The 17,127-nt window shown below is 49.0% G+C and overlaps 4 protein-coding genes across 5 annotated transcripts; 2 read left to right on the plus strand and 2 right to left on the minus strand.

Moving 5' to 3' along the window:
• Positions 1 to 121: 121 nt before the first annotated feature.
• On the minus strand, positions 122 to 1,637 carry smim19 (small integral membrane protein 19). 2 transcript variants are annotated; one of them, XM_047023764.1, is made up of 3 exons: positions 1,375 to 1,637; positions 889 to 1,013; positions 122 to 763 (listed from the first exon to the last, which is right to left on the minus strand). In XM_047023764.1, exons 1-3 carry the CDS (start codon positions 1,503 to 1,505, stop codon positions 702 to 704), a joined length of 318 nt encoding a protein of 105 aa, XP_046879720.1. In that variant the 5' UTR covers positions 1,506 to 1,637; the 3' UTR covers positions 122 to 701. The 2 variants fall into 2 exon arrangements, with proteins under 2 accessions (XP_046879720.1, XP_046879730.1); XM_047023774.1 differs by having other exon boundaries at positions 900 to 1,013; positions 1,375 to 1,615.
• A 79-nt stretch (positions 1,638 to 1,716) lies between these two features.
• si:ch211-175m2.5 (uncharacterized protein LOC568697 homolog) lies at positions 1,717 to 3,548 on the plus strand. The gene is made up of 5 exons (XM_047023751.1): positions 1,717 to 1,882; positions 2,031 to 2,201; positions 2,330 to 2,429; positions 2,512 to 2,642; positions 2,799 to 3,548. Exons 1-5 carry the CDS (start codon positions 1,823 to 1,825, stop codon positions 3,102 to 3,104), a joined length of 768 nt encoding a protein of 255 aa, XP_046879707.1. The 5' UTR covers positions 1,717 to 1,822; the 3' UTR covers positions 3,105 to 3,548.
• A 1,197-nt stretch (positions 3,549 to 4,745) lies between these two features.
• On the minus strand, positions 4,746 to 10,484 carry klb (klotho beta). Its single transcript, XM_047024662.1, has 6 exons — positions 9,514 to 10,484; positions 7,744 to 8,260; positions 7,322 to 7,590; positions 6,866 to 7,122; positions 5,796 to 6,760; positions 4,746 to 5,197 (listed from the first exon to the last, which is right to left on the minus strand). The coding sequence occupies exons 1-6, from the start codon at positions 10,297 to 10,299 to the stop codon at positions 4,746 to 4,748; spliced, it is 3,246 nt and encodes a 1,081-aa protein (XP_046880618.1). The 5' UTR covers positions 10,300 to 10,484.
• A 1,546-nt stretch (positions 10,485 to 12,030) lies between these two features.
• On the plus strand, positions 12,031 to 16,471 carry tlr1 (toll-like receptor 1). The gene is made up of 2 exons (XM_047023962.1): positions 12,031 to 12,116; positions 13,764 to 16,471. Exon 2 carries the CDS (start codon positions 13,766 to 13,768, stop codon positions 16,166 to 16,168), a length of 2,403 nt encoding a protein of 800 aa, XP_046879918.1. The 5' UTR covers positions 12,031 to 12,116; positions 13,764 to 13,765; the 3' UTR covers positions 16,169 to 16,471.
• The last annotated feature ends 656 nt before the right edge of the window (positions 16,472 to 17,127 follow it).

Consider the following 17,127-nt stretch of genomic DNA (forward strand, 5'->3'; position numbering starts at 1 on the left):
CCATGAAGAGCACCTGTCTCTCTTGGGCTGACACATAACATTAAAATTACTTATGAACATTCAAAGTTTGGTTAGCAAGGGTTGGAGAAGGGTAGCAACTGGACATTAATACTACAGAAAAAAGATTTAACTACAGATTTTATTCTCAGATTTGAAACTACTATTGGTTATTCTACAGTCCTCCAATAAAAGCATTTCATCCTAAACTCCACTAGGTGGCAACAAATATATATTTCAAAAACAAATAAGTGCTGGTATTTAAGTACTATGAACGAGCACATCTAGCAGTACATTTTGAATTTTAAAAAGAGTAATGTGTAACAATATTTACACAACATCAAAATGTTTAATTCTTCATTCACAGATACACTGCAGACTTTGAATAAGTACAACCAACTCAAAGTATTGCTACCCAAGGCCGCACACTCTGTCCCTTTCCCTTCCCTCAATAGGCCACACATCCATGATGAGTGTGACTTGACAAAAAAGAAGATAGAGAGACCAACATCGTTTTTTCTTAAAGAAAATTTCCATCTACCGAAATAGGGCAGAAACTCCATCCTGCTGACTGCTTAGACCGACCCACCATATTAATCTGGGGGGAGGATATATCTGATGCAGTTGCCTCACTTTGGATTGGGGAACAGGGAGAGAGGGTGGAAAATACGGTGCTGTCATGCAGAATGTGTCTTCCTGCTGCGTCATTCCATGGAGAGCTGAACACTGTCACTCTGGCTTTGCTGGTGTTGGTCAAACTTACGGGCTGGAAAACAAAAACAGAAGAGATCAAATGTATGTATGTATACGATGAAAAAGCGGTACAGTGTTAGGCCTACAACCTTCGCAATACAACTTGGAACACACGAAAAGTCCAGTAGTCATACACACAGAGAGAGTACATTTCCAGCTGCTGTCGTAGTCTAACTTTCTTCAGGTTGTCGTAGAAGTTCGACTCTGTCGTTGTCCCCGCGGTGGGCGGCAGGGCGAAGATCCGCATTATCTTCCTCTTGTTCCTAGAAGGGCAACGATAGAGATGTTTTCTGAAGTCGGACTGAGAACGTTCAAACTACAGACGCTCACGGAACATGTGATGCATAATGGAGTTCCTTGGTTCTATACTGTTCAGCTACCTGAATCACACGGTATCTCTAAAACATGGTATGAATGGCATTTTAATGTCCATAGCATATACCATATTTAAATGTGACTTTTATTTAGACAATTCCATTCAATGCAGCATGTTAGCATGTTAGTAGAGCTATCCATTCAAGTGAAGCATCCAAAACGTAATTCAAAAATTCCTACAATTGGCCATCCTTTAGCTAGTTATGTTAAGAGCTGGGTATATATTCGGAGAAACAGTGTCTTTCTTACTTTCTTGCATACATTAGCAACCCGAAGCTAACCAGAATTACAAGCAGATAGACATTGGTGGCCTCATTCCAAGCTTCGTGCACAGAGTAATCCAGAGAATCCTCGTTCGCCATAACCCCATGGCCACCCATTGCAATTCAACTAAATGTGAACTAGGCCTATTGCTAGAAACCTTTTCAAAGTGCCAGAAATGTGTCTAATACCAGCTCGCTTTGTTGTGCATCTGCGACACAGAAAAGTGTCAACAGAACGATGACGTGGTTTCCGGTACAGGCGGTGAGCGCGCCCTCCATTGGCCAGGAGGGAGGGTGCTTGAAGGAGGAGGTGCAAGTGGTAGGAGGAACTCCCGTTCCAGAATACGGTTGGGCAGTTTAGGCCACTAGCTCCTCCTCAGAGCCAGAATCTGGTATCAACAACGCGTCTTGACAGTCGACACACATATCAAGTTATGGCGAGTGGCAGAGTTCTACGACTATTTAGTAGGCCTATAACTAACCTGTCAGTACATGTGAGTACTCAGACAACTGACTTCGTTTGAAGGGATGTAGATTAGCAGGTGCTACAATCCTTTCGTGTCACTGGACCTCCTTGCTCGAGGTAAGCTTTCTATGTTCTTGTGTTTACGCATGTACCTGCTCAACTTTCGTTCTTTGCAGACATCTCTCAGCCTCTTTCGGAAGAGAGCGGCCGTGGCCGCTGTTACTGCGACCCAAAAACCCTTCTCCAGTGATGCACTTCCTCCCGAGCACATCAGCAGATACCCGGTGCCATACAAGAAGGACCTGCCATTCGACATCGTGGAGCTGATGGAGGAAGTGGAGACCAAGGTGGGAAGCACCTACACAGTCTAGGTGCTTCACACAGACCATCTGTAACCACAGAGACCTTTGGGCCAACTAAAAGTTCATGAAGTTAGTGAATATGTTAACGTGTTTGTTGTTGTACTTCTTCAAAGGGGGGATTTTTGCCCAATGTTTTTAAAGTCCTGGCACACCGACCAGCAGAGTTCAGGGCATTCTTCACTTACTACAATGAGCTTATGAACAAGGAGACAGGTAGGGAACACAACACACTGTGTGTGTGTGGGTGGGTGGGTGTGTGTGTGTGTGTGTCCTGTTGATGACTGTCTTTTTTCAGGACATCTGACGAAGGCAGACAGGGAGCTCATTGTGGTTGCCACCAGCATCCACAACCAATGTCTCTACTGCGTCATATCCCACAGTGCATTGCACCGCATCTACTCCAAGAAACCCACACTATCAGACCAGGTGAGTCGTAATTTTTGTCTTTCTCTAGATTGGTCAATTGTATATTTAACGTGCCATGTCTTTCTTTTTGTGTCATTTTCTTTCTCACTCACTCACTTACTCTCACTTACTCTCACTTTCTCACACACACACACACACACACACACACACACACAGGTGATAGTGAACTATGAGAACGCAGATCTATCCCCTAGGGAGCGCGCCATGTTGGACTTTGCCATGGCTGTGTGTCGCAGCGACACCATCACCGACCAGCACTTCCTGTCTCTTGAGGAAGTGGGCTTCGATCGCGAGGATGCCTGGGACATTGCTGCCATTGCCGCCTTCTTCGCCATGTCTAACCGCCTGGCCCACCTGACTGACATGAGGCCCAACTCTGAGTTCTACAACATGGGCCGCATGCCCCGGGACAAGAGCAGAGACAAGAGCCAGCCAGAGGGGAGTGGAGAAACTGGCCAGTAAATATCAAAGTGTGTGTATGTGTGTGTTCCCTTAATATTGTTCTTATTCGTCAAACTTTGTCCTTAACTGTCTTCTGACCTTGAAAAGTGACAGTAAGACCATGAAGAGGCGTGCTTAAAAAGTAGATGAACACCCAAAACATATTTTTTAAGTAAAAAATCTAATGATTAATACTCACTCAAGGCTGAACATGTCAATCCTGTTCTATATTTAGACTATTATTTGCAAAGGAAATGTTTTGTACTTCTTGGTTGTGGTCCTGTTTTGGCCCAGAGTGGTTTGAAACATTAGAAGCTGAGGCTGAAACTGGGGTGTAACTCTGTGTGTTGATATGCATTGGTCACACTAAATGTCCAGCAACGAAAATGCACTTTGTTCAGTCAGTAACACTGACTCACTTTGAATGCAATACTAAAAGCATAAATAAACACGTTTATATTATGAGTGTTAAATGTTCAAGCTTCAGTGATCTATTTATTTACACTATTTAGACATTCAGGAAGTTAAGTAAAACCAAGAGTTGAATGTTAAAACAGACTTCATTCGATTTCAGAGCAGTCGTCCTCCATATCTGGTTCCACCACTAGAGGGCGATAGCTTATTGTGCTGGTAAGAAGACTATCTGAAAAGCTTGGCCATGGATGTATTGGCTTTTTTGCATAATCTTCCACGGTGCAACTCATTCTAATGAATCCCAAGGCCCCAGTGCCTGGACCAGTGCTATAACACCACAATCACACTAGCAGGTCTCATAGTCTTTTTTAGTTTATTAAATTTTTCAATAACACATCCCAAATAACATTACACAATCAGACACCACCATATTTAGCCATGAAATGTACTGTTCCAGAAGCATATATGCCGTTTCTATCCTGACTAACGTATTTTTTCCACATTTTACAATACAGTTAGGCTACACGGTCATCATATTACAGTATATTACAAAAGCAGCCATCGTGGATGTTGACAAGCAGAGCATAGCTCTCGTCCTTACTCAAGTCATAATAGTCATGGGCAAACTGCATCTCATTCAGAGGTCCTCTCACTGTCGAAGCTGAAATAGGAGGATTCTGCCTGGCGGTCTCTTTTTTGAGATCCACACAGTGGCCTTAGATTGCGGTGTTCAAAAAGAGGAGATTGAAAGTAGGCCTACCACGTGCCAGTCCGTCACAGCCTCCACCCACTAATCAGCACACATTCAGCTCTATCATGGAAGTCAGGTGGCTGAGTGGTTATGGAATCGGGCTAGTAATCAGAAGGTTGCCGGTTTGATTCCTGGTTTGCAATTGACGTTGTGTCCTTGGGCAAGGCACTTCACCCTACTTGCCTCGGGGGGAATGTCCCTGTACTTACTGTAAGTCGCTCTGGATAAGAGCGTCTGCTAAATGACTAAATGTAAATCATGAAGCGTCATGTTGTCTGCTGTGTCCCAGTGGTAATGGAGTGGAACGCGGTCAGATAACCTTTGACCCTGGCCTGTTTTACTGTGGTGGCCCAAGGTCAGACACCTTCACCTTGCATAGGCTGCAGTGGGTTTCGTATCGTTTACATGTATCTGTTCTAAAGTGTGTTGTTCTGGAATACCACGCTGTTTGCTATGCTTCACATCCCCCCAAAATCTCAAAAGTGCCACCGCCACACTTAGCGTTGCACCACTCGGATCCTGTCTGCCGCGCGATGCAACCCCCTTTTCTCCCACGGCTGACACGTCATCCGGCGGGGCGCGGCGCACACGGGCGCCCCCGCCCTCCTCCCCCCGAGCCTCCCACCTCCCGCCCTGGCCGCCCTCCTCCTCCTCCTGACGGCGACGGCCGCCACCGTCGCTAGCATGGCGGCGGAGAGCAGCAGGCAGGTCCCGAGGAAGAGCAGGGGCTTGTTCTCCCAGAGCCGAGCGCAGACGTGGCAGGTGGCCCGCGCTTCGCCGGCGGGGCAGGCCGCCGTGGTGTTGGCGATGACCTCGCGGTAGACGGCGACGGAGCCCTTGGGCCTGGACTGGTGCTGGAGGGAGGCGAAGAGGCCGAACTTGTCGCCGTGGCGATCCTGCAGCTTCCACGCGTAGAAACCGCCGAGGTTGACGCCGTCCAGCTGACGAGCTGGAGGGAAGAGGGAGTCAACCAATGAACAGAGACGCAGGCGGGCGCGGATTCATGCACAGGCAGTGGTTTCTTATCGTTTACATGCATCTGTTCTGGAGTGTGCTGTTCTGGAATACCACGCTGTTTGCGACGCTTCACATCCCCGAATCTTTCAATCTTTCACAACATGTTGGGAAATATTCTATCTTGTTGACAAAACCAAATCATTTGGTGCTCTTTTACCCCCTGGTATGCACGAAGGCCTAAAATGTTTTTACACGTCTTGAACAGTCTATCGTGATCTCAAAGGTTCCTCATAAAGAACAAGAACATCAGTCAGGACAGAGATAAGACTGAGTTGGGAAATCACGTAAGCAGCCTGCTTTGACCTCCCAGACACTCACACACACACATACACACACTCAAACACACACATACACACTCAAACACACACACACAAAAACGCACATAAACGAAAAAAGGAAGCTTTGCACAGAAGCTTGATTGGGTCATCACTGCGGTTGAGTGTGGTTGACTGTGGTCAAGTGCAGTGCAATTGAAAGGGAAGTGGTTGATAGTGGTTTGGTGGGGAGGCAAGAGTTCTAGCAGGCCTCACCTTTGAGGGCTTCCTGTAGGTACCTCTTGCAGTAGTGTTGCCTGATGATGTCATTAACTGGTGCCTGGTCATCAATCCCACAGGCAGTGATGATGACAGGCAGGACCCTTCCATACCTCTGACTCACCCAGCCCAGCACCCGCCTCAGGCCCCAGGGGACCAGGGCCTGGCCCAGGGAACCAGGCCTGGAGGAGGGCCAGGTGGGGTCTGTCTGGAGCAGGCAGTCATGGTTTGGGCCCAGGTGGTACTGCGGGCTGGGACTCTGGGGAGCGGGGAGGGGGCGTGGAGAGATGAGGCGCGTGGTGAAATGGTTGAGGGCGATGAAGCCCATGGCGCCTCGCAGCTCCTCCCTCTCCTGCGGGGTGAAGCGAGGCAGCGGGGAACCCGGGACCCCCAGCACCCGAGCCCTCTCCGCCAGGTACGCCCGCATCTCCTCGGGGTACGCGCCTTCTCCCCCCTTCTCCCCCCTCCTCGCCCCCTCTCTCGCTCCCCCCAGCAGCGGGTCTAAGAAGCGGCCCAGCTCAAACAACAGGAAGCGCTGGGTGGAAGTGATGTGGGACTCCAGGAAGGGGTTGGCGGGCTCGGCCCAGTCTGCGTGAAGAGCCAAGGATACCAGTGCCCCCTGCTGGCTGGAGTGCTCCTTCTCATACAGCCTCCAGGCCTTAGCATGAGCCAGGAGGAGGTTGTGGGCAGCGCGGTGTTGCTCCTCTCCACTGAGGTAAACATCCACCAGTCGGTTGGGCTCGTTGATGGTGATCCAGTAGTGGACCCAGGGCCCCAGCTCCCGGTAGCAGAGGGCGGCATACTCCTGGAAGGCCTCGACGGTGCTCTGGTTCAGCCAGCCCCCTGAGGCATGCAGCTTCCCGGGCATGCCCAGATTAGGGTCTCTCTGAGTGGGGTAGTAGAGGGTGATCATGGCCTCCCGGCCTTGTTTATGGAGCTCGGTGAGGACACACCGGTAGTACCTGAAATACATATCAAAACATTTCCAAATGGAACGAGGACGCGCTTGTCTGTCTGTCACGTTATCTCTCTCCCTCTGTCCGTCCCTCCCTCCCCCACGCTCCCACCTGAGGGCCTGTGGGTCCAAGCTGGCCAGGTCTCCCCGGGGCAGGATCAGGGACCAGTTGAGGGCAAAGTGGTAGTGGGAGGCGGCGGTGCTCTCGAACAGGCGGAGGTGCCCCCGGATGGCCAGGTAGTCCGAGCACTGGGGCTCCCGGGTGAGGAGCCTGACCCCTCTCACCGGACGCAGGGAGCCATCACCGGTCAGGTTCCAGCTGTAGAGGTGAGGGTCGGTGAACTGAGGGGAGACGGGGTGTAAATGGACCTGGAAGAAAAATGATGTATTTATTAAATATCTTTCGAAAGATCGAGTATGTTTACATTTGTTTTTGATTTTTGATAGTTATTGAAAAACTAAGGGATTTTGAAAAAGCTCTCTATATATTGTAGCCTCCTCTCTCACTCTCCTTTCATCTCCTTCCGTCCTCCTCTCTCCTCCTCTCCTCTTCCCTTGTTCCCCTCACCTGCAGGCTGGAGTCGGCCACACCCCAGTGGAAGTCGCAAGGAAAACCACCGTTGACCTCCTGGGTGGTCTCGTCGCCGGGGAAACCATTGTCACTGATGACTTGCTTGTAGAACTGGGCGGTGGTCTTGGGGAGCCTGGTTCTGTTGGGATGGCTGAAGTCTACGTGGAACAGGCCCCGCCTAATGCTGTACCCAGAGGTCCACTCAAAACCGTCGAGCAGAGACCAGGCTGTGAAGCCAAACACCTGGACACCATCCAACACGATGGCTGGAAGGACAGACATGACGAGCGTGAGAACAAACCGGCAAACTAAAACCTATTTCCGACACACTGTGCCATTCAAACACACAGACAGATCCACTCCCATCCAAGAACACATCATTCACACCCCCTCCACCTCAAACTAAACCCCCTCCTGACCTTTCAGAACTTTGTTGATGAAGTTCTTCGTCACATAGATGGCTTCTGTGTCCTCCCTCCCTGCAGACCCCTCGGAGAACCAGCCCACCTCGGCCAGCAGAACCTTCAGCTGCCCCCCGTACTCCCGCTTTATCCAGCCCAGCAAGCCTCTCAAGTCCAGGGACACCATCTGCCTGTAGTGGCCCAGGCTTCGGTCCAGTCGGAGGTTGTTAGGGCCGAACGACAAGGCAAAGAAGTCGGCTGTTCCGCGCACCCAGAGTCGCTCCTCTGGGGTGAACTCTGGCAGGAGGCCCCGCTGCCTGGCTTTTAAGGTTGTCGGGTAGTCGCCATCCCCAAAGATGGGACTGGCGAACCAGCCCAGTACCGCTTCCATGGATTGCTGACAAAGATCGACGTTGGCTGACCTGGATGGGTCTTGTCGGGGAACCATCCAATGGGAGCCCAAGACAATGGACACCTGACCTTGCTGAGTCGGGCGGAAGTGGGTGTTGTACGTGTGCCATGCTTTGGCATGAGCCTGGAAAATAAAGAACGACTTATAAATAATCAAAGGATTTAATTACATGTTTATGTGGTTCGAGACATTCAAGATTTCTATTAAGGTTACAATAACTACCATGTAACTTCAACGTAATACCTGTGGTCACAAAACTGTGGTTACATAGAAACTGCTATGAAGTTACACTTCATTACAATTTAGGTGAAACTTGATATGGAGGAGGTTGGGCTTTCCGGGGGTACGTGGGTGTTTAACATTGATCTTGTTTTGGCCCCTTCAAAACATTTACTTTCGCCTCTCAACAATACAATGCCTTCTTATTCTTTTGATATAACTAAGTGTCCACCAATTACACTTAGTACCATTTCATCGCGCATCATTTCCCATGTACATAGAATGTTTCTACAGTAAGTATTGTTGTGCAGATACCTGGTAGTAAATGTAACCTTAATGTTAAGTGTTGCTTTGGATTTATAATCATTCACATGGCCCAAGACATCGATATAAGAGAATCCTCAATAAACTGTTTGTGTTGTGAATTTGGTCACAACACAGACACACCTAGTCCTAGTGCACACATTGGACCGGAATGCATACAGCATGTTCTGTACTGTAGGTGGAGACTGTTTTTACATCACACCTATTATCTCCACATCCTGCTATCTGTAATCTACATCCTGTCAACTGTGGCCCCACCATTTCAAAAGTGCTGATGCCACGGACTTTGAACCCCCCCACTTACTCTCTGCAAGTGTCGTGTTTACTGATGATAGAAAAGGTAGCAGTAAATCTCTTATTGTACCAGAGCTTTGACCCGAAGCTTTTAACACGTCTTTTACACAGATGTCAGTGAAGTGTAATTGGACATCAATACAAAATCTTGCAGGAGGATGCGTGCGATGATGAATAAATAAATCATTTGGAATAATCTAATCTTTTTTAGAGCAACTCGTGTCAACATTTAAAGCCAATTACATGCAATATATCAGCATATATTCGAGTGTATCTTGAGAGACACAAAGACTCATTGACTAACGTCAGCTGACGTCCGAAGTTCAATGTCAGGCAGACCGCCCATACAGTGTCAGTACTTTTATAGTACTTTTCCAAAACAATGCATCTATTTTGAAACTAATGTACAACAACAAATCATTTTAAATTGTTATTTTAATAAAACAGTACTATTATTGCTGAGGTTAGATGACATTTAGCTAACCCCGCGCCCCACGAAAACCAACCCCGCACTGACTGTCTGACACTGCAAGCCTCACCCTGATGAGGTTGTGAGCCACCATGAAGGGTGCGGAGGGGTCCCCCTTCTCCCCAGGAGCGTGCTCCCCTGTCCCATACCCCTGGACAGCCACCAGGTAGGGGTTATGCATGGTGATCCAGTATCTGACTCGGGCTCCGTACGTCCGGAAGCAGAAGGTGGCGTAGCTGTCAAACAGCCCCACGAGGGAGTGGTTCCTCCAGCCTCCGTAGCGCTCCTGCAGGGCCTGGGGCAAGTCCCAGTGGTGGAGGGTCACCACCGGCTCCACTCCCCTCGCCCGCAGCTGGTCGATGAGCCTGCTGTAGTGCCTCACCGCGCCTGGGCGAGGCCGAGCCGAGGCGTCTCCGTCGGGGAAGAGCCTGGGCCAGGACAGGGAGAAGGAGTAGGAGCGCACGCCCAGGTAGGAGAGCGCCTGCACATCCTCCTGCCAGCGAACGTAGCCGTCGCTGGACACGTCCGCCGTGTCCGTAGTGGCAGCGTCAGCACCGCCTTGGCCATCCCGGAAGGTTCCAGAATGGGTGAAGTGGTCCCACACGGAGGCTCCTTTCCCGTCCCGGTCCCAGGCCCCCTCCGTCTGGTGAGCGGAGGTGCCAGTGCCCCAGAGGAAGCCTGGAGGGAAGGTCCCGTGGAGGAACACTTGGCTCTGGTTAGTGATGTCCCGGCTGGGGGCATGCAGCCACTGTCTCCTGCCCTCCCCCAGGAGACCAGCAGTCCCAACCCACACACTCGCCGTCAGCAGGAGGGCGAGACTGGGGAAGGAGGGGTGGAAAGAAGGACAAATCCTCATGTTGCTGCCGGATGGAAAGACTATTCCACCTCTACAGGTTTAAGACATCCAGAGGAAGAAGAGGGCTGATCAGTGCCTTGGGGCTGATGGGGGGTGGGGCACGGAGTGAAGAAGAAACCCATGACAGAGACGCAACAAGATTTGGGGATTGATACAAACGAGAGGAGGACAGAGGAGGCTCACCGAGAAGAGCTGCAGGATCAATGTGACTGGCTAACTCAGTTGGAGTCCCTATCTCTCCCCGGCTCCCACGCTCCACCTCTCGTCCTCTGACACACACATGTTTACACACACACACACACACTGACTCACACTCTCTGTCACGCACCACGCACAAACACCTCGACTCTTGATTGGAGAGAAGAAGAGTCTTTGTCAATAATTAGCTCGAACTCGGATCTGCACTTAAACAGCTGAGATGGGGATGAGGCACACTCTTTCTCTTTTTCTCCCTGCCTTTAGCCGTTCAAGTGCCCCCTCCCCCCCCCGCTCCCCCCGTTTTTTCCTTCGTTACATTTTCTCCAAATATTTTCATTGAAATATTTTTGGGAAATGTCCCTTCCCTAATGTTCCGTTGAATTACCATGATGAAAGTTGGATTTGTAGAGTTGCCCATAAAAAAGAAGAAAAGATATCGGGCCATCGCATGTGAGGTACATTCAATAGAACACACAACATATCAATCCAGATCAATCCAATCTCTTGAATGTGATCAAAAGCATCACATGACTGCCATGGAGACAACAATACAGCAAGGAAAAATGGGGCCACTTTCCATGATGTCATTACAAAACGGTCTAAAGCCTGGCCTTTGGCTGCAGCCAAATCGACTTTTGTGGTAGATTTGATCATAGACGACAAGTGACAACACAGACACTGCAGGTTATTCGATCTGTTTTGCTGTAAGTCACACCAAGAAACAGCCACAGATCGAGGTAAGCCAGTGTTGGTGAGGAAGATGATGAATCATATTTGACCAAGGGGACTTGTCCCTCAGCATATGAATCAATTTGGGAAATTAATACATATAAATGTTCTCATTCTCTATTTTTTTTCATTTGTGCTTTTTATACTAGGTCATGCCATTTCAAGTAAACAACCTCGTTGTCTGGGGTGAAATCAGGTGTGCTCCAGAATGTTCTTCGATTAAATCCAATTATCCCAGACACAGTCATCCATTTCCTTCCTGGGTCTGACCGATATACTGTGATACAACATCATATCGCCTCATCCTGTTTCCATGGCACCACACAACAGGGACTCATCGAGGTGCTCAGGGTGTTTGAGAAGGAAAGCTAACAAGGTTTATCATGTGGAAAGCCAACAAAGGGTTCATGGTGACAATACTTTGGTGACTGTCTACATGAAGAAAAAGAAAAATGTGTTCATTGAAAGTAGGGCATCGTTTAATGGCATAACCCACACGTCAAACACCACTCTTCCTCTTTCTCCCACTCCTCGTCATCCTCATGAACACAGATTCTAATGATCGAGATGTTAATAGCTCTACGCAGTGATTTCTATCCTCAGACATCAACATGACATATTATGTGTATCTTATATGTATATCTAGATATGTTATATGTACAAAATGAAGAAATATTGTCCGTCTACAAGAGGAAATTGAAAAATGGGGTGTTGTGTGTGTCAGGGAAAAAGCAGAAGCAGTAGCTACATTTGTTTGGCCTGGTTTCAGTTCGTTGTTCTGTTTCCCTTTTGTGATAAGATTTCTCATCGATGGTAATGAGACATAGGTCTCACACTAAGCATAACTAATAAGCTCCCTTGCTTCGTGAGCTCGCATTAGTGAAAGACAGGTAAGATATAAGTATTTTACAAAGATTGTGCATTTATTATTGAGTACATTTTCAGTACATGATGACTTGACATTGTTTATAACGCAGAATGAAAGTATAGATGTCTTCCAATACAAGTTGTATTGTGTTGAAAAGATGAGATGAGCTATTTGCTGCTATTTTACGTGGCGCATATTCTTTACACCCTGAAACTACATTTACATTTATGCATTTAGCAGACGCTTTTATTCAAAGCGACATCCAAAAGAGAGCTTTACAAAAGTGCATAGGTCACTGATCATAACAACGAGATAGCCCCAAACATTGCGGGTAACCAAAACATGCAGCATACATTGTGAAAACTAAATGAGTCCCAGAGGGAAGAACCATAAGAGCACAAGATACAATTAAACAACATGAACCTCGAAAAAGTGTAAGGGTGTACCTGCGGGAAAAAAGCAAGCAACAAAAATATATTACACAGCAAGTACAATAGTTTTAAGTCTGTTACAACAAACCAACAAGAGCAACAAGTCTCTCAATAACAGTCTTTGTGATCTTGGAGGAAACATCAGGTCCAGACAAACATTCCTAAGTGCCGTTGTACTCCAGGAACAAGTGTGCCTTGAGCCTTTTCTTGAAGGTGGGGAGACAGTCAGTGTCTCTGATGGAGGTGGGGAGGTGATTCCACCATTGGGGGGCCAGACAGGAGAAGAGCTTGTGTTGGGACCGGGCACTCTTGAGTGGTGGGACCACCAGACGGTAGTCAGAAGAAGACCGTAGGTGGCGGGTGGGGGTGTAAGGCTGGAGCATAGAGACTTGATGTAGTCGGGTGCAGTCCTGTTTACCGCTCGGAAGGTCAGTACCAGGGTCTTGAATCTGATACGGGCCGTGATGGGTAGCCAGTGGAAGGAGATGAGGAGCGGGGTAACATGGGAGCGTCTGGATAGATTGAAGACCAGACGGGCTGCCGCATTCTGAATCCTCTAGAGAGGGCGGGTTGAGCATGCTGGGAGACCGGCGAGCAGCAGTAGTCCAACTTTGAGAGGAGGAAAGCAGCTGGGTGGAGTGCTTAGACAGGTATCTCCTGATGTTCCGGATGTTATAGTGGGTGAATCTACACGACCAGGAGACCGCAGCAATGTGGGTCGTGAGGGAGAGCTCTTCATCCATGGTCACCCCGAGGTTCCTGGCAGAGGATGAAGGGGTCTCTGTCGCAGATCCCAGGGTGATGGAGAGATCGTGGGAGATGGAGGGTTTGTCCGGGATGATGAGGAGTTCTGTTTTGGCGATGTTCAGCTGGAAGTGGCGCTTGGTCATCCAGGCGGAGATGTCTGTGTCTGTGAGGCAGGCCTCAATCCTAGCTGAGATCCCCGGATCAGGCGGGGGGAACGCCAGGTACAGCTGCGTGTCGTCAGCATAGCAGTGGTAGGAGAAGCCGTGGGAGGTGATGATTGGTTCAAGCGAGGTGGTGTACAGGGAGAAGAGGAGGGGTCCAAGGACGGATCTACAAAACTAGTTTTATTTACTCTATAGACCATACAGTGTACATTCGCTTTAGGTCAACATTACCATCTTTACTATATAAATATATGTACAGTATTTAGTGAGTGTACATGTACAACAAAGTTTCATATTTGTATCTACGCCGCCTTTTCTCCTCTTCAGACATGAGAGCTGTGACTGTCACCCTCTGGACAGTGGCTATGATTGTTGGAGTTCCACCCTGCTCCTCCATCATCATAGACCTATCCTCCAAGAACCTCTCCTCAGTGCCCCCAGGCCTCCCTCCCTCCACAGAATTCCTGGACCTCTCCTGCAACCACATACACACTCTCCACCGCGAGGACTTCCACAACACAAGTCATCTAGTGTTCCTCAACCTATCCTGGAATGTCCTGGAAGCGATCCACCCTGAGACGTTTCATCCGACCCCACTGCTCAAAGAATTGGATCTCTCACATAACAGGCTGCAGAACCTGTCGGATCAGACATACCTGCTGCATACCCCCAACCTAAAGGACCTGGACCTGGCCTTCAACGGGTTTGTCACCATGGCTCTGGGGAAGGAGTTTAGGTCCCTGAAGAACCTGCTGTACCTCAGTCTTGGAGCAGATGAAATCAGGGTGGGGGACTTTGCTAACATAGCCAATTTGACAATGAAATGTCTGACCCTTCAACTGAACGGACTCACAACTTACGAAGAAGGGAGCCTGAAGAATGTCCGGCTGCGTAGAATTCGAATCGGCCTGACAACCAACACTGACACTGACAAGGGGTTGTTAACGGATGCTCTACTGATGTTCACAGAGGTGGAGCTGACAAGTTTGAAGGGAAACTATATGTATCTGCCAGAAATTCTCAAAGAACGAGGTGCGGTGACCACCACCCATCTTTACTTGACCCACGTTACGACAAGCTGGGGGCAGGTGACAGACACCATCAACACTGTGTTCCATTCTCCAATTGCCCACTTGACCGTCACGGATATCAAAATCAGCCTTCCGCCCATGAATGAAACTCTGGTGAGCCGCAAATCCAACACCCAATCGTTTAGCCTCTCACGGGCAACGGTCGGCAGTTTTATATTTTCCCAGGAGGCCCTCTACAACTTTTTCATTAACATGCCAGTGGAGAACCTGGCCATTGAGGAGTCATCCTTCATTCACATGACCTGCCCAAAGGCACCCAGTGGAATCCACCAGCTGGACTTTACAAATTGTGCCCTTTCAGACACGGTCTTCTCGAGCGTGGTCAGGGAGGAGACGGTGGAGTGTCGAAATCTTGACCGAGTGGTCACCTTGGTTATGAGCGGAAACAACCTCAAGAGCCTACAGGTTCTAAGCAAACGTTTGCAGTATATGAGTTCCCTGCGTCAACTGGACCTGAGTCTTAACTCGTTGCGTTATACCAGTCGGGAAGAGAAGAAAGAGTGTTTCTGGCCCCAGAATATCATCAAACTGGACCTATCCTCCAACAGGCTGAGTCAAGACGTGTTCAGCTGCCTGCCCGAAGGTATCGTTACACTGGACCTCCAAAATAATCAAATATCCACAGTCCCAAGTGTCATGTTGAAACTCAAGTCCCTATCTACCCTGGACCTGAGTGCCAACCTGTTGCGGGACCTACCAGTGTGTGGTGGATTTCCAAACATAAAGGTACTACTCCTGAGGACAAACATTATTCACGCACCAACGGTGAGACTCCTAAAGGAATGCCCTTGGCTGGAGAAACTAGACGTCAGCAGAAACCCCTTCATCTGCACATGTGCCGTGAGGCGTTTCAAGCAGCTGGGTGCTGAACAGGTAGCAGGTGAAGATCAAGCGATCAAGCTTCTCCAATGGCCTCGGGGCTACTACTGCAGCTACCCCCGAACTTTGAAGGACAAGACCCTGGAGGAGTTCTGGCTCCCCGACATCTCCTGTAGCGTTGGTCTCTTGGCGGCGGCCATCTTGTGTCCGGCTGTGGCTCTGATCGTTGTCGTGTTGACACTGTGCCGCCGCTTTGACGTCCCGTGGTACCTGGGCATGATCTGGCAGTGGAGCCGGGCCAAGCATCGCGCTCGGACCGAGCAGATCCGACCCGAGGACCTGGAAGGGGTGCTTTTCCACGCCTTCGTCTCCTACAGTCAGCACGATGCCGAATGGGTCAAGGGTCAACTCCTGCCCAACCTGGAGGGCTCGGCCAGCGCCCTCCACATCTGCCACCACAAGAGGGACTTTGTCCCAGGGAAGACGATCGTGGAGAACATCCTCCGCTGCACCGAGAGGAGCAGGCGCTGCGTGTTCGTCCTGTCGCCCCACTTTGTGCGCAGCGAGTGGTGCCACTACGAGCTGTACTTTGCCGGCCACCAGGGCCTGACGTGCCAGTCCCACAGTGTGATCCTGGTGCTGCTGCAGCCCCTGCCTCAGTACATGATCCCCTCCAAGTACCACCAGCTGAAGGCCATGATGGCCAAGCACACCTTCCTGGAGTGGCCCCAGGACAGGGCCAAGCACAGGCTGTTCTGGGCCAACCTGAGGGCTGCCCTGCAGGCAGACCTGCCCAACGCACCAGTCAGGGACATGGACTAGTGAGTGGAGAAATCTTTGTTCTCCACACTGGGGCCATTCATTTAGCAGCCAACAGTTAAAAAACGAAGAACTTTAAGGTTTGGTCCACATACTGCTAATAGGACCTTACATTTGTTGTACTATGAAGACATAACAGAAACAAAAACAATATCACAGTTAAACAGTTCTAGTCCACACCCCCTCCGGTTATACTTCCAACAAAAAAAAAAGTTCCCTCCTCGCCCAGAGGGAAGGAGGGAAAACTCAGAATACAAAGGGTCCTGAAGAATATCCTGAGCTTTCCCAAAGACCCTCTTCTGATAGACAGGACCGAACTCTCTCAGATCCCAGCTGGTGATTCTAGGGCTCCTCCTCACATTTCTCCTTAGCATTTGTCAGGTTTAAGTTCCCCGACCCAGCATTTCAAAACAAAGGTCTCAAACTCAATACAAGGACTCTACACATTTTCCAAAAGTGATTTGTCTACTATTAAGCCTGCTGAGGACTTTTGTTTAGGGTTGCTTTCACATTAGGTTCAGCTTAGTTTGTCAGATACAATTGTCCTTAATGTATTTGTACTGGATAACCACCTCGTCCTGTTCATCATTTATTAGTGGAAGTGAGGGGGGGACCGAAGCCCATCTTTGAAAGTCAATAGCCATTTATTTTGTCTTTGACACATTGAGTTTAAGAAAGGAATTGTTACACTACTTTAAGAACTTACAAACAATTGGACCATGGCACATCTCATCTTTGGGAGGGAGGGAGGGAATAAGTGCTACTGGGGAGAAGAACGGAAACAGGCTGTGGGGGGGATGTGTGTGTAACTAAACAAACAGTTGAAATTAAATTCTACCAAAATAAGTAAACATTATCAACAATAAAGATAAAAACCTACATCCTGATCTAGTTAATAAAATGCTATTATAATCAGCAGATAACTGTAATCCAAACCAGTCAGCAAGAGCTTTAATGAAAAC

Source organism: Hypomesus transpacificus, chromosome 1, assembly GCF_021917145.1.
Source record: "Hypomesus transpacificus isolate Combined female chromosome 1, fHypTra1, whole genome shotgun sequence".
Lineage (NCBI taxonomy): Eukaryota > Metazoa > Chordata > Actinopteri > Osmeriformes > Osmeridae > Hypomesus > Hypomesus transpacificus.